The sequence below is a fragment of the Sapajus apella genome, unplaced genomic scaffold (genome assembly GCF_009761245.1).
Source record: "Sapajus apella isolate SASKATOON/1434 unplaced genomic scaffold, GSC_monkey_1.0 scaffold7, whole genome shotgun sequence".
NCBI classification, from domain to species: domain Eukaryota; kingdom Metazoa; phylum Chordata; class Mammalia; order Primates; family Cebidae; genus Sapajus; species Sapajus apella.
This window is the reverse complement of record NW_022436947.1, coordinates 32,945,227-32,958,369: the sequence shown is the minus strand read 5'-3', so window position 1 is coordinate 32,958,369 and position 13,143 is coordinate 32,945,227. Positions and strand designations below refer to the sequence as shown.

The window sequence follows — 13,143 nt, the reverse complement described above, 5'->3', positions numbered from 1 at the left end:
AATTACTTTTTACTCCATGCTAGATACACAAAATAAGCCCCTTAGATGCCATGGCTTTAGATACCTTGCTCTTTTAGCTTCTTCTAACAACATCTCAGCTCTGGCAATGTCAGCAGCACTCTGCTGTAGAATAACCTCTACTTGAGAAAGGCTTTCAACTCGTTCACGTATATCTTCTGTCAAGTTCTGTAACTGCTGTGGGGTGCTAGGCATTTCCATTTTCAGTACTTCATTAGCAACTGCTTCAATGCTGTCCAAATCAGCACTGTCCTCTGTGAAAAGCAAAGATGTACCCAAAAAGAGGTGAAAAGAATAGATGGTTCATTCATTCAACCATTTAATGGTCATCTACTATGGACTAGCACGGTGGGGTTATACACCAAGGGACACTGACTTCCTGCTTAAGAGTTTATAATGTCTTGGGGTTCAGGGAGAGATGAGACCTACACACACAAAAAAGTCACTGCAGACAACTGAATACTAGAATTGGTTTTAGGCTAGTGAGGGAAAACTTCGTGGAAGAAGAGGAGCTGATCACATAGGGATAATAGAATATGAAAGAAGAAAGGACAGTTCTGGGGGCGGGGGGTGGGGGAGCGGAGACAGGAAGGGCAGACATGTTGCAGGAAAGTCCAGCAGAGTGAATCTGAAGATTGTGGAAAACCACAGAGGGGGGCCAGGGTTTAAAGGTGGGACTTAAAGGCAATGAAATCTTTTGAGGTTGGACTAATAGTTTGGAAACTTGTAAATGCAAATATAGAGATCTGATATATATATATATTTTTAAGCAAGAGATCTAATATTTCTTACAAATTAGATTCAGGAAATTATAAAAGGGAGAAAATTACAGAAGCAGGAGAACCATGATAATGGGTTGGAAGTGAAGTTAAGGAGTTCCAATGTAAAGTGTAGAAGGTGGTGAAAAAAAAGTTTATCAAGTTAAAATTCGAATATGTCACATCATTTACTTTCAAGCTTTGCTTGTGTATGTTTTAAACTGTTGAACATAAAAATAGACCCCAGAGGATTTATTCAAATAAAATATATATTTGAATGATGGCTTCCATGGAATATTACCTAAGGTATCCTTAGCAAATAGTGTTCACTCCTTATTAGCCATGACTCTTTTCTTGTTAACAGAATACTTTTTTTTTTTTTTTTTTTTAGGTACCTGCCTCTTAGGTAAAATTACCAACCCAGCATTAAATCTTTATTGGTTTGCCAATTACTGTAATCACATCTCCATTTTCCAGTGACATTTATGCATTAGCCTGTGACTTTTTTCTGGCCAGTGAGATTTGAGGATGACTGCTTAAACACTTCTAGGGAAGTAAGACTTCCTCCTTTTTAAAAAGCTACAAGAATACGTGGTCTCTTCTTCCATTATTATTATTTGTCTCTATGTGAAGTCTGGAACTTTGGCAGCTACCTTGGAACCATAAGGAGCTAGCTTGAGAATGAAGCTGATATGCCCATGATGGTACAGTAGAAAGATGAAAAGTATATGGGTTGCAGACACAAGAAGCTATCCCGCTACTGGATGTCTTAGTAAGATGTGAGATAATAAACATCCTTTTTGATTAAATCCATTTCACTAGAGAGTTTTCTGTAATTTCCAGCCAAAACCATCTTTACTGGTAACACTTTAACTGTGACTACCAAGACTTAACTAACTAAAGCTATAATATCCTGTAAATAATAGCATCACAAAGCTTTTGGGGCAATGCCAAAATAACAGACTCCACTTCTTTAAAGTTCTAATGACACTGTATGTAATCTCTAACAAATTCCAAATTCAGTTTTCACTAAGTATTTGACTTTTGATTGGCTGAGTATCCCATCAGGTGTGTCTGTATCTGCATAACAATGGAAAAGGTTATTTGATACACATATGTAAGTTTATGACATCAAAACATTTCTTAATATATGGGTTTTTTTTTTTTTTTTTTTTTTTTTGGTTGTAACTGATTTTGCCCTGTCACCCAGGGTGGAGTGCAGTGCTGCAATCTCGGCTCACTGCTACCTCCTTCTCCCAGGTTCAAGCAATTCTCCTGCCTCAGTCTCCCAAGTAACTCGGATTATAGGCACCTGCCACCACACCCAGCTAATTTTTGTATTTTTAGTTGAGACAGGGTTTCACCATCTTGACCAGGCTGGTCTTTAACTTCTAACCTTGTGATCCACCTGCCTTGGCCTCCCAAAGTGCTGGGATTACAGGCGTGAGCCCCCGCGCCTGGCCAGATGTTTTTCTTATTTGGAAATGTCACTTACTACCCTGACTAAAACTATACATTTTATCTAAAATGTACACAAAGAATCACATAGAAGGAAATGTCTGAAAGTAAAATGAAAAAACTTCTTACGGGTCAAAAAGTTTCTGATTTGCTTGATTAGATTTCTCAGATCCTCATTGCTCTTGTCCATTTTTTCTTTGGTTGCATTTGTCTTCAACAGAATGTCTTCAGCACTCTGTTTTGCCTCATCTGCCCTGAGTTTTGCTTCAGAGACCTGAATATGAAGAATAAATTACCCATGGAAGACTTCCACTCTTTCTAAAGAAGACCAGAATATTGGAAATGGCCCAAAAAATGATGTTGAACAACTATGTACTTGAAATCATGTGTCTGGGAAATAACTTTCTCCCATTCAATAAAGTATTTTATTCTCACAAAGTATTCAGTATAGAGATTCCTGTACAGTATTCTTATGTAACTAGAACTAGTATTACAATGTTTTTAACTCCTGGCCTATAATATAGTCTGCAGTCTTTTTCTCTGGTGTCCACATAAAAAGTGTGTGTCACTTTTGAAGAACAAATGCTCAGTTGCTTAATACAGAATTTTTGTAGTACAGCTAGATGTATTTATAACCCCCGAGTCAGATAAGTAACATGGTTATCTCATTATTATCCTCCAGTGTAAGATTTGAACTTCTTGCTCTAAAGCATGTGTTATTCTCCTCTGGTGAGGAGAAAGCAGATTCTTTGTGAAGAAAATCTCTCCCTATCTTTCTGAACTCACCGAAACAAGAATCTTCCTATTTCATTCTGGTAAGCCCTTTTCATTTCAGTTAACATTTAGAATTGATTTCTCCCCTTCAGATCCTCACAGGTGAAAGCAAACAGACAAACGTAACACAAACTGAGGCCATCGACTGAATTACCATCTTGGAGAGTTGTTCCACTTCAGCCAGGGCACTCAAGACATCTTGGTCCAAGTCCATGGCTTTCTGCCAGGCGTTGTGTGCAACAGTGACCAGACCACCACAGCCAGGCCCCCCACACTTCTTCTCTCCTTCGTCAGTTCTGCAGTTTGGCCCGCCACATTCACTCTCAGAACAGGAGGCCCCTGGGGGTGTTCCACAGGTCTGCAACAAGCCAAGGATCAGGAACAGTGATTCAGATAGTGAAATCTGCTGCAGCAAAACAGCTGTGCAGGGCCTGGGTGGCCACAGAGAACATGTAGGTGGTCCTCAGCAAGGGTACTTGAAAACAGTGTTTGGGAGAAAATGGAGAGAGGGGCGAAGAGTTTAGGAATAAGCTAATCTACTTATTTCCAAGGAAACCATGGAAGTTTACAACTCCTCATCATAACTTCTGCCCAAATGAGTTAAAATACTCTATGAGCTCTGCCCAGTATGCAAAAATCTGCTATATCAAGTTGAATTCTGCCAGTGCAAGGGACAAGGAATGCTTTCCTTTTTTTTTCTAACCAGTTGGATTTAAAAAAATATTGTGAACCATCTTTGGGGCCAGCATCATGTTAACTCCTTTGGTGAATATGGTGACATAAAAGGCCTATTACCTAGCCTTTTAGTAACCTTTCATCTAGTTAGGACAGGATCACTCCACATACAATAGCCAAGAATAGGTCAGCTGTAGTCACTATATAAGAAAGTAACAAAGAAGAGACTGCAGAGGAATGCTCTAGTTGTAGCTGAAGAAGGGTTTGTTGGCTGGTGGGATTCGAACAGGGGAAGTGGGAAAACATTCCACATTTTAAAGGAAACAGTACAGTTGATCCGGGGAAGATGGCCGACTAGGAACAGCTCAGGATTTCAGCTCCCAGTGAAAGTGCAGAGGGTGAGTGGATGTCACATTTCCAGATGGATTTTTATTGCCCATAGACCAGGAGATTCACAGGCAGAGGAGCCCCACGGGTCGCCAGCGCGGCTGTTTCGGCCCATGTGGCTGCTTTGCCTGTGCCCTGGTGCAGCGGTTCTCCATACAAAAGACACTGGTCCAGGTGCCCTCTTAGCTGGTGAATGGAGTCCTGAGACGGCAGAGTCGCCCATTCATCTGAAATAGCGAGCCAGGCCAGGAGATTCCTAGGCAAAAAAACCACGAGGAATCTCAGCACCGCTGTTTCAGCTGGCTCAGTGAGTCACAGCTCAGGAGATCCCAGCGCCTTTTCAACAGGCGACTGGAACACTGGGAGAGAGTCGACCATTCAACAACAACAAAAAAAAACAAAAAAGACTCGGGGAGCCAGGTGATCAGGCTCGGCTGGTCCCACCCTCCCTCCCCACGCCCCCACCCTCCCTCCCCACCCCCCCTACACACTCCCCCACACACAAAAACCGTAATTGAAAACGGTCTGGGTTGAGAGTTTCACAGCAAGCACAGCTGAACCCGGGACTGTCCGGCTCTGTGGGGGAGGTGCGTCCACCATTACTGAGACACTCCACCACTATGGAGGCAGTCTGACCATTGCTGAGGCAGCCCGCCACTGCCGAGGCAACCTTCCACTGCCTAGGCAACCTGCCACTACAGAGAGAGTCCGCCATAACAGAGGTGGGCCACCATTGCCAAGGCAGTTCTAACTACACCCATATGAACAGGACTGCAGGGAAGATCACATGGCAGCTGGGCGGAGCCCACAGCAGCTCAGCAAAGCCTCTGCAGGCAGACAGTGACTAGGCTGCCTCCTCGCTGGGCAGAGCAGCCCTGAAAGAAAAAAAAAAAAAAGGCAGCAGCATAACGGAAACTCATAAATAAAGCCCTAACTCCCTGGGACAGAGCACCTGGGGAAAAAAGAAAGAAAAAAGGGAGTTTATGAGTTCTGCTGCAGCAGACCTAAACGTACCTGCCCAGCAACTCAATCAACAACGGAGCTCACAGCTCAGCACTTGAGCTCCAATAAAGGACAGACTGTCTCTTTAAGCAGCTCCCTGACCCCCATATATCCAAAGAGTCACCTCATAAAGGAGAGAACAGACTGACATTTGGCAGGCATCCTTCTGGGACAAAGATAGCAGAAGAGGAAACTGGTAGCAACCCTTACTGTTCTGCAGCTGCTGCAGGTGATCCCCCGGCAAGCAGGGCCTGGAGTGGACCTCAGCAGTCCTACAGCAGAGGGGCCAGACTGTTGAAAGGAAAGCTAAGAAAAAGAAGTAACTTCAGCATCCACAAACTGGAAGTTCACTCAGACACCCAATCTGAAAGTAACTACAAAGACAACAGGTGGATAAACCCACAAAGATGGGAAGAAACCAGCGCAAAAAGGATGAAAACACCCGAAACCAGAACACCTCTCCTCCTAAAAGGGATCACAACTCCTCACCAGCAAGGGAACAAGGCTGGATGGAGGAGGAGTGTGATGAAATGACAGAATCAGACTTCAGAAGGTGGGTAATAAGAAACTACAGTGAGCTAAAAGAACATGTTCTAACCCAATGCAAAGAAACTAAGAACCTTGAAAAAAGATTTGACGAAATGCTAACAAGAATGGACAACATAGAGACGAATATAAGTGAATTGATGGAGCTGAAAAAACAACACGAAACTTTGTGAAGCGTGCACAAGTTTTGACCAAGCAGAATTGACCAAGCAGAAGAAAGGATATCAGCGGTTGAAGATCAACTCAATGAAATAAAACGAGAAGGCAAGAATAGAGACAAAAGGGTAAAAAGGAATGAACAAAGTCTCCAAGAAATGTGGGACTATATGAAAAGACCTAATCTACGTTTGATAGGTGTACCTGAATGTGACGAAGAGAATGAATCCAAGCTGGAAAATACTCTTCAGGATATTATCCAGGAAAACTTCCCCAACCTAGCAAGGCAGGCAAACATTCAAGTCCAGGAAATACAGAGAACACCACAAAGATATTCGTCAAGAAGAGCAACCCCAAGGCACATAATCGTCAGATTCACCAGGGTTGAAATGAAGGAGAAAATGCTAAAGGCAGCCGGAGAGAAAGGTCGGGTTACCCACAAAGGGAAGCCCATCAGACTCATAGTGGATCTCTCAGCAGAAACCCTACCAGCCAGAAGAGAGTGGGGGCCAATATTCAACATCCTTAAAGAAAAGAACTTTCAACCCAGAATCTACTATCCAGCCAAACTAAGCTTCATAAGTGAAGGAAAAATAAAATCCTTTGTGAACATGCAAGTACTCAGAGATTTCATCACCACCAGACCTGCTTTACAAGAGCTCCTGAAAGAGGCTCTACACATATAAAGGAACAACCAGTACCAGCCACTACAAAAACATACCAAGTGATAAAGAGCATCAACACAATCAAGAATCTGCATCAACTAACGAACAAAACAGCAAGCTAGCATCAAAATGGCAGTATCAAATTCACACATAACAATATTATTCCTAAATGTAAATGGATTAAATGCCCCAATCAAAAGACACAGACTGGCAAATTAGATAAAAAGCCAAAACCCGGGCCGGGCGCGGTGGCTCAAGCCTGTAATCCCAGCACTTTGGGAGGCCGAGGCGGGTGGATCACGAGGTCAAGAGATCGAGACCATCCTGGTCAACATGGTGAAACCCTGTCTCTACTAAAAATACAAAACATTAGCTGGGCATGGTGGCGCGTGCCTGTAATCCCAGCTACTCAGGAGGCTGAGGCAGGAGAATTGCCTGAACCCAGGAGGCGGAGGTTGTGGTGAGCCGAGATCGCGCCATTGCACTCCAGCCTGGGTAACGAGAGTGAAACTCCGTCTAAAAAAAAAACAAAAAAAAAAAAAAAAGCCAAAACCCATCGGTGTGCTGTATCCAGGAAACCCATCTCACATGCAAGGATACACAAAGGCTCAAAATAAAGGGATGGAGAAAGATTTACCAAGCAAATGGAGGGCAAAAAAAAACAGGAGTTGCAATTCTCATCTCTGAAAAATAGACTTTAAAGCAACAAAAATCAAAAGAGACAAAAAAGGGCATTACATAAAAGGATCAATGCAAGAAGAAGAGTTAACGATCCTAAATATATATGCACCAAATACAGGAGCACCGAGATACATAAGGCAAGTTCTTAATGACTTACAAAGAGACTTAGACTCCCACACAATAATAGTGGGAGACTTTAACACCCCATTGTCAATATTAGACAGATCAACCAGACAAAAAATTAACAATGATATCCAGGACCTGAACTCAGACCTGGAACAAGCAAACCTAATAGACATTTACAGAACTCTCCACCCCAAATCCACAAAATATACATTCTTCTCAGCACCACATCACACTTACTCTAAAATTGACCACATAATTGGAAATAAATCACTCCTCAGCAAATGCAAAAGAACGGAAATCACAACAAACAGTCTCTCAGACCACAGTGCAATCGAGTTAGAACTCAGAATGCAGAAACTAACTCAGAACCACACAGCTTCATGGAAACTGAACAACTGGCTCTTGAATGTTGACTGGATAAACAATGAAATGAAGGCAGAAATAAAGATGTTCTTTGAAACCAACGAGAACAAAGACACAACATACCAGAATCTCTGAAACACATTTAAAGCAGCCTCTAGCGGAAAATATATAGCAATAAGTGCCCACATTAGAAGCAAGAAGAGATCTAAAATTGAAACCCTAGCATCAAAATTGAAAGAGCTAGAGGAGCAAGATAAAAAAAAACTCAAAACCTAGCAGAAGACAATACCTAAGATCAGAGCAGAACTGAAGGAGATAGAGACACAAAAAACCCTTCAAAAAAAATCAATAAATCCAGGAGCTGGTTTTTCGAAAAGATCAGCAAAATAGACCACTAGCCAGATTAATAAAAAAGAAAAGAGAGAATAACCAAATTGATGCAATAAAAAACGATAAAGGGGATATCACCACAGATTCCACAGAAATTCAAACCATCATCAGAGATTATTACAAACAACTCTATGCACATAAACTAGTAAACCTGGAAGAAATGGATAAATTCCTGGACACTTGCCTCCTCCCAAGCCTAAAACAGGAAGAAATTGAAACCCTGAAAAGACCAATAACAAGGTCTGAAGTTGAGGCAGCAATTAAGAGCCTACCACCCAAAAAAAGTCCAGGTCCAGATGGGTTCACAGCCGAATTCTACCAGACATACAAAGAGGAGCTGGTACCATTCCTTCTGAAAGTATTCCAAATAATCCAAAAAGAGGGAATCCTTCCCAAATCATTTTATGAGACAAACATTGTCCTGATACCAAAACCCAGCAGAGACTCAACAAGAAAAGAAAGCTTCAGGCCAACATCCATGATGAACATAGATGCAAAAATCTTCAATAAAATACTGGCAAGCCAATTGCAACAGTACATCAAAAAGCTTATCCACCGTGATCAAGTAGGCTTCATCCCAGGGATGCAAGGCTGGTTCAACATATGCAAGTCTATAAACATAATTCACCACATAAACAGAACCAAAGACAAAAACCACATGATTATCTCAATTGATGCAGAGAAGGCCTTTAACAAAATTCAACAGCCCTTTATGCTAAAAACACTCAATAAGCTAGGTATCAATGGAACGTATCTCAAAATAATAAAAGCTATTTATGACAAACCAACAGCCAATATCATACTGAATGGGCAAAAACTGGAAGCATTCCCTTTGAAATCTGGCACTAGACAAGGATGCCCTCTCTCACCACTCCTGTTCAATATAGTGCTAGAAGTTCTAGCCAGAGCAATCAGGCAAGAAAAAGAAATAAAGGGTATTCAAATAGGAAAGGAGGAAGTCAAATTGTCTCTATCTGCAGACGACATGATTGTATATCTAGAAGACCCCATTGTCTCAGCCCAAAATCTCCTTAAACTGATAAGCAACTTCAGCAAAGTCTCAGGATACAAAATAAACGTGAAAAAATCACAAGCATTCCTATACATCAATAACAGACTTAAAGAGAGCCAAATCAAGAACGAACTGCCATTCACAATTGCTACAAAGAGAATAAAATACCTAGGAATACAACTAACAAGGAACGTAAAGGACCTCTTCAAGGAGAACTACAAACCACTGCTCAACGAAATAAGAGAGGACACAGATGGAGAAATATTCCATCCTCATGGTTAGGAAGAATCAATGTCATGAAAATGGCCATACTGCCCAAAGTAATTTACAGATTCAACGCTATTCCCATCAAGCTACCAATGACCTTCTTCACAGAGCTGGAAAAAACCACCTTAAACTTCATATGGAACCAAAAGAGAGCCCGCATAGCCAAGTCAATTCTAAGCAAAAAGAACAAAGCAGGAGGCATCACACTACCGACTTCAAACTATACCACAAGGCTACAGTAATCAAAACAGCATGGTACTGGTACCAAAACAGAGATATAGACCAATGGAACAGAACAGAGGCCTCAGAGGCAACACAAAATATCTACAACCATCCAATCTTTGACAAACCTGAAAAAAGCAATGGGGAAAGGATTCCCTGTTTAATAAATGGTGTTGGGAAAACTGGCTAGCCATGTGCAGAAAGCAGAAACTGGACCCCTTCCTGACGCTTTACACTAAAATTAACTCCAGATGGATTAAAGACTTAAACATAAGACCTAACACCATAAAAACCCTAGAAGAAAATCTAGGCAAAACCATTCAGGACATAGGCGTAGGCAAGGACTTCATGACCAAAACACCAAAAGCATTGGCAACAAAAGCCAAAATAGACAAATGGGACCTAATCAAACTCCACAGCTTCTGCACGGCAAAAGAAACAGTCATTAGAGTGAATCGGCAAGCAACAGAATGGGAAAAAATTTTTGCAGTTTACCCATCTGACAAAGGGCTGATATCCAGAATTTACAAAGAACTAAAACAGTTCTACAAGAAAAAAACAAGCCCATTCAAAAGTGGGCGAAGGATATGAACAGACACTTTACAAAAGAAGACATGGGCCGGGCGCGGTGGCTCAAGCCTGTAATCCCAGCACTTTGGGAGGCCGAGGCGGGTGGATCACCAGGTCAAGAGATCGAGACCATCCTGGTCAACATGGTGAAACCCTGTCTCTACTAAAACTACAAAAAATTAGCTGGGCATGGTGGCGCGTGCCTGTAATCCCAGCTACTCAGGAGGCTGAGGCAGGAGAATTGCCTGAACCCAGGAGACGGAGGTTGCGGTGAGCCGAGATCGCGCCATTGCACTCCAGCCTGGGTAACGAGAGCGAAACTCCGTCTCAAAAAAAAAAAAAAAAAAGAAGACATATGTGAGGCCAACAAACATATGAAAAAATGCTCATCATCACTGGTCATTAGAGCAATGCAAATCAAAACTACATTGAGATACCATCTCACACCGGTTAGAATGGCAATCATTAAAAAATCTGGAGACAACAGATGCTGGAGAGGATGTGGAGAAATAGTAACACTTTTACACTGTTGGTGAGAGTGTAAATTAGTTCAACCATTGTGGAAGACAGTGTGGCGATTCCTTAAGGACCTAGAAATAGAAATTCCATTTGACCCAGCAATCCCATTACTGGGTATATATCCAAAGGATTATAAATCGTTCTACTATAAGGACACATGCACACGAATGTTCATTGCAGCACTGTTTACAATAGGAAAGACCTGGAACCAACCCAAATGCCCATCCATGATAGACTGGACAGGGAAAATGTGGTACATATACACCATGGAATATTATGCAGCCATCAAAAATGATGAGTTCGTGTCCTTTGTAGGGACACGGATGAACCTGGAAACCATCATTCTCAGCAAACTGACACAAGAGCAGAAAATCAAACACCGCATGTTCTCACTCATAGGTGTTGAACAATGAGAACACATGGACACAGGGAGGGGAGCACTACACACTGGGGTCTGTTGGGGGGAAATGGCGGAGGGATGGGGGTGGGTAGGTGGGGAGAGATAGCATGGGGAGAAATGCCAGATACAGGTGAAGGGGAGGAAGGCAGCAAATCACACTGCCATGTGTGTACCTATGCAACAATCTTGCACGTTCTTCACATGTACTCCAAAACCTAAAATGCAGTTAAAAAAAAAAAAGCAGTACAAAGGAACAAAGATAGATGAAGCTTTTCCAAATTATCACTCCCCACTGCCATCACACATGCATAGGGTCCTCCTTTCTTATTTACCAGAACATCTCAAAGACCACCACTTGGTCATGGCATACAAATGCAGATTGAGACATCATACTACAAGTGTGCTATATGATGGAAAAGGCTCAGCAGGAAGAAAATTGCATTTAGAGCTATTTTGTGGAAAATGTTCATACTGAAAAGAGGCCAAAGATTTAATGTAGTGAAAAGCAGTTAACAGAATATTCCCAAACAAGACAAATATTGTTTTAAAGTATAAAAAAGTAGTTTTAAAGTAAATACAATCAACTCTTTAGCCTAATAATTTTAAGATAATTATAATCCTGTTATACCTCAAATTACGACTAAAATAGTCTTCCATTTATCTGGCTGACAAAAACCCAAAAAGCTCCAGAAAACAAAGTTTACTCTGCATGCTGTAGAACAACATGAGTCTTAAAAACAGAAGTGTAAAACCTCAGGGTTGCTTTCTGAAAACAAGCTGACAGCACACGTACAAGATTTGTTTTGTTTCAACAGACATGGAAAACAAACAGCATGGCTCTAGCTAAATATGCACAAAAATACAGAACTGGAAGTACTTGAAAAACACAAAAGGACAAAAATCTCAAAATGGCAGTAAAGAACTTGAAGAATTCTCATAGGATCAATAACAAAAACACATAAGAGAACTGAAGAAGCTGCTAATCCCTAGGTAGTTTACCAGGTGGAAAAACAAGCATAGGGAAAGGCACACATTTGAAACACCAGAGGAGCCCGGAACCCCACCAACTGCTCACACCCCACCACCCCCACTGCCCACAGAGATGCCTGCCGTACAAGACAAAAATCCTTTAGCATGCCTAGCTGCTGCTTGTAAATCACAGAGAACTTGTTTGTGATGACTGATTTTTTTTTTTAAACTACAATTTGTAAAGAAGGAATCAATACTGAAAGGAAAGATTGAGAGAACTGGCATTTCATGCCTAACAAACTTTGCCTACTATTAGCTGCAATTTACACATTGCTCTAAGTTTTCATTTTTCTTCTTCATCTTTTATTTTTCTTTTTAATAAATGATGACAGGAGATTTTTTACTCCCTATTTCCACTTGTTGCTATAAAGTTTCAGAAGATAATATGAAACTAAGCAGGCATTAATAAAATTAGTCACAATAAAATACAGACTCTATTTCAGAGAAAGTGAGGATGAGGAGGGAGGAACCATCACTAAGACATGTGTCATGAAGTTTGAACTCTGCTCCTTGTACCTTCCATCTTTAACTTTCTCTGTGTCTCTAGGTTAAGAGAACAGAAACCTTAGTCTATAAAAAATGCCCTCCAAATTATCTCAGATAGGTATCCTTCCTTGAAAAACAAGAAGGAAGAGGAAGAAATAGGCTCACTTGGACTTTTTTCAGGCATTCTGCCTGATTTTCATTAAACTCACAACTCAGTTTCATTTTGCTCCAGAGTTACTTTTTAAAAGCTTCTGGGAAACGAATCTACTTTCTAGGCTGGTTTCAGGGTTTAACTTCACCAGATAAAGTTAATGGAACAAAGGAACATCATACCTAGTAACCATGAAAAAATTCTTTTGCTCCCTTTAATTTTTAATAGAAACTCCTAGAATGATTCTGAATTCCTACACCAAGATGGGTTTTGTACGTCAAATCAGAACAAACTAAAATGTCCAAGCTGGGTGTGGTGGCACATGCCTGTCTTCTTAGCTGCTCAGGTGGGTGAGGTGGGAGGATCGCTTCAGCCTAGGAGTTTGAGCCCAGCCTGAGCAACATAGCAAGACTCCATCTCTTTAAAAAAGTAAGAGAGAGAGAGAGAGAGAGAGAGAGAGAGAGAGAGAGAGAGAGAGAGAGAGAGAG

General features: G+C 41.4%; 1 protein-coding gene and 1 long non-coding RNA gene across 3 annotated transcripts in view; one reads left to right on the top strand and one right to left on the bottom strand.

Annotated features, from left to right (window-relative positions):
* Positions 1-13,143, bottom strand: part of LAMB1 (laminin subunit beta 1) — a 94,935-nt gene that overhangs the window by 5,229 nt on the left and 76,563 nt on the right. For both annotated transcript variants that reach the window (XM_032276303.1, XM_032276302.1), the window contains 3 exons: positions 3,163-3,366; positions 2,364-2,508; positions 65-272 (listed from right to left, as the gene is read on the bottom strand). In XM_032276303.1, coding sequence (XP_032132194.1) covers positions 65-272; positions 2,364-2,508; positions 3,163-3,366 — 557 coding nt within the window. The remainder of the gene's footprint in view (positions 1-64; positions 273-2,363; positions 2,509-3,162; positions 3,367-13,143) is intronic.
* Positions 3,366-12,360, top strand: LOC116550323. Its single transcript, XR_004268336.1, has 2 exons — positions 3,366-4,014; positions 11,234-12,360. It is a non-coding gene; the product is annotated as an uncharacterized LOC116550323 (long non-coding RNA).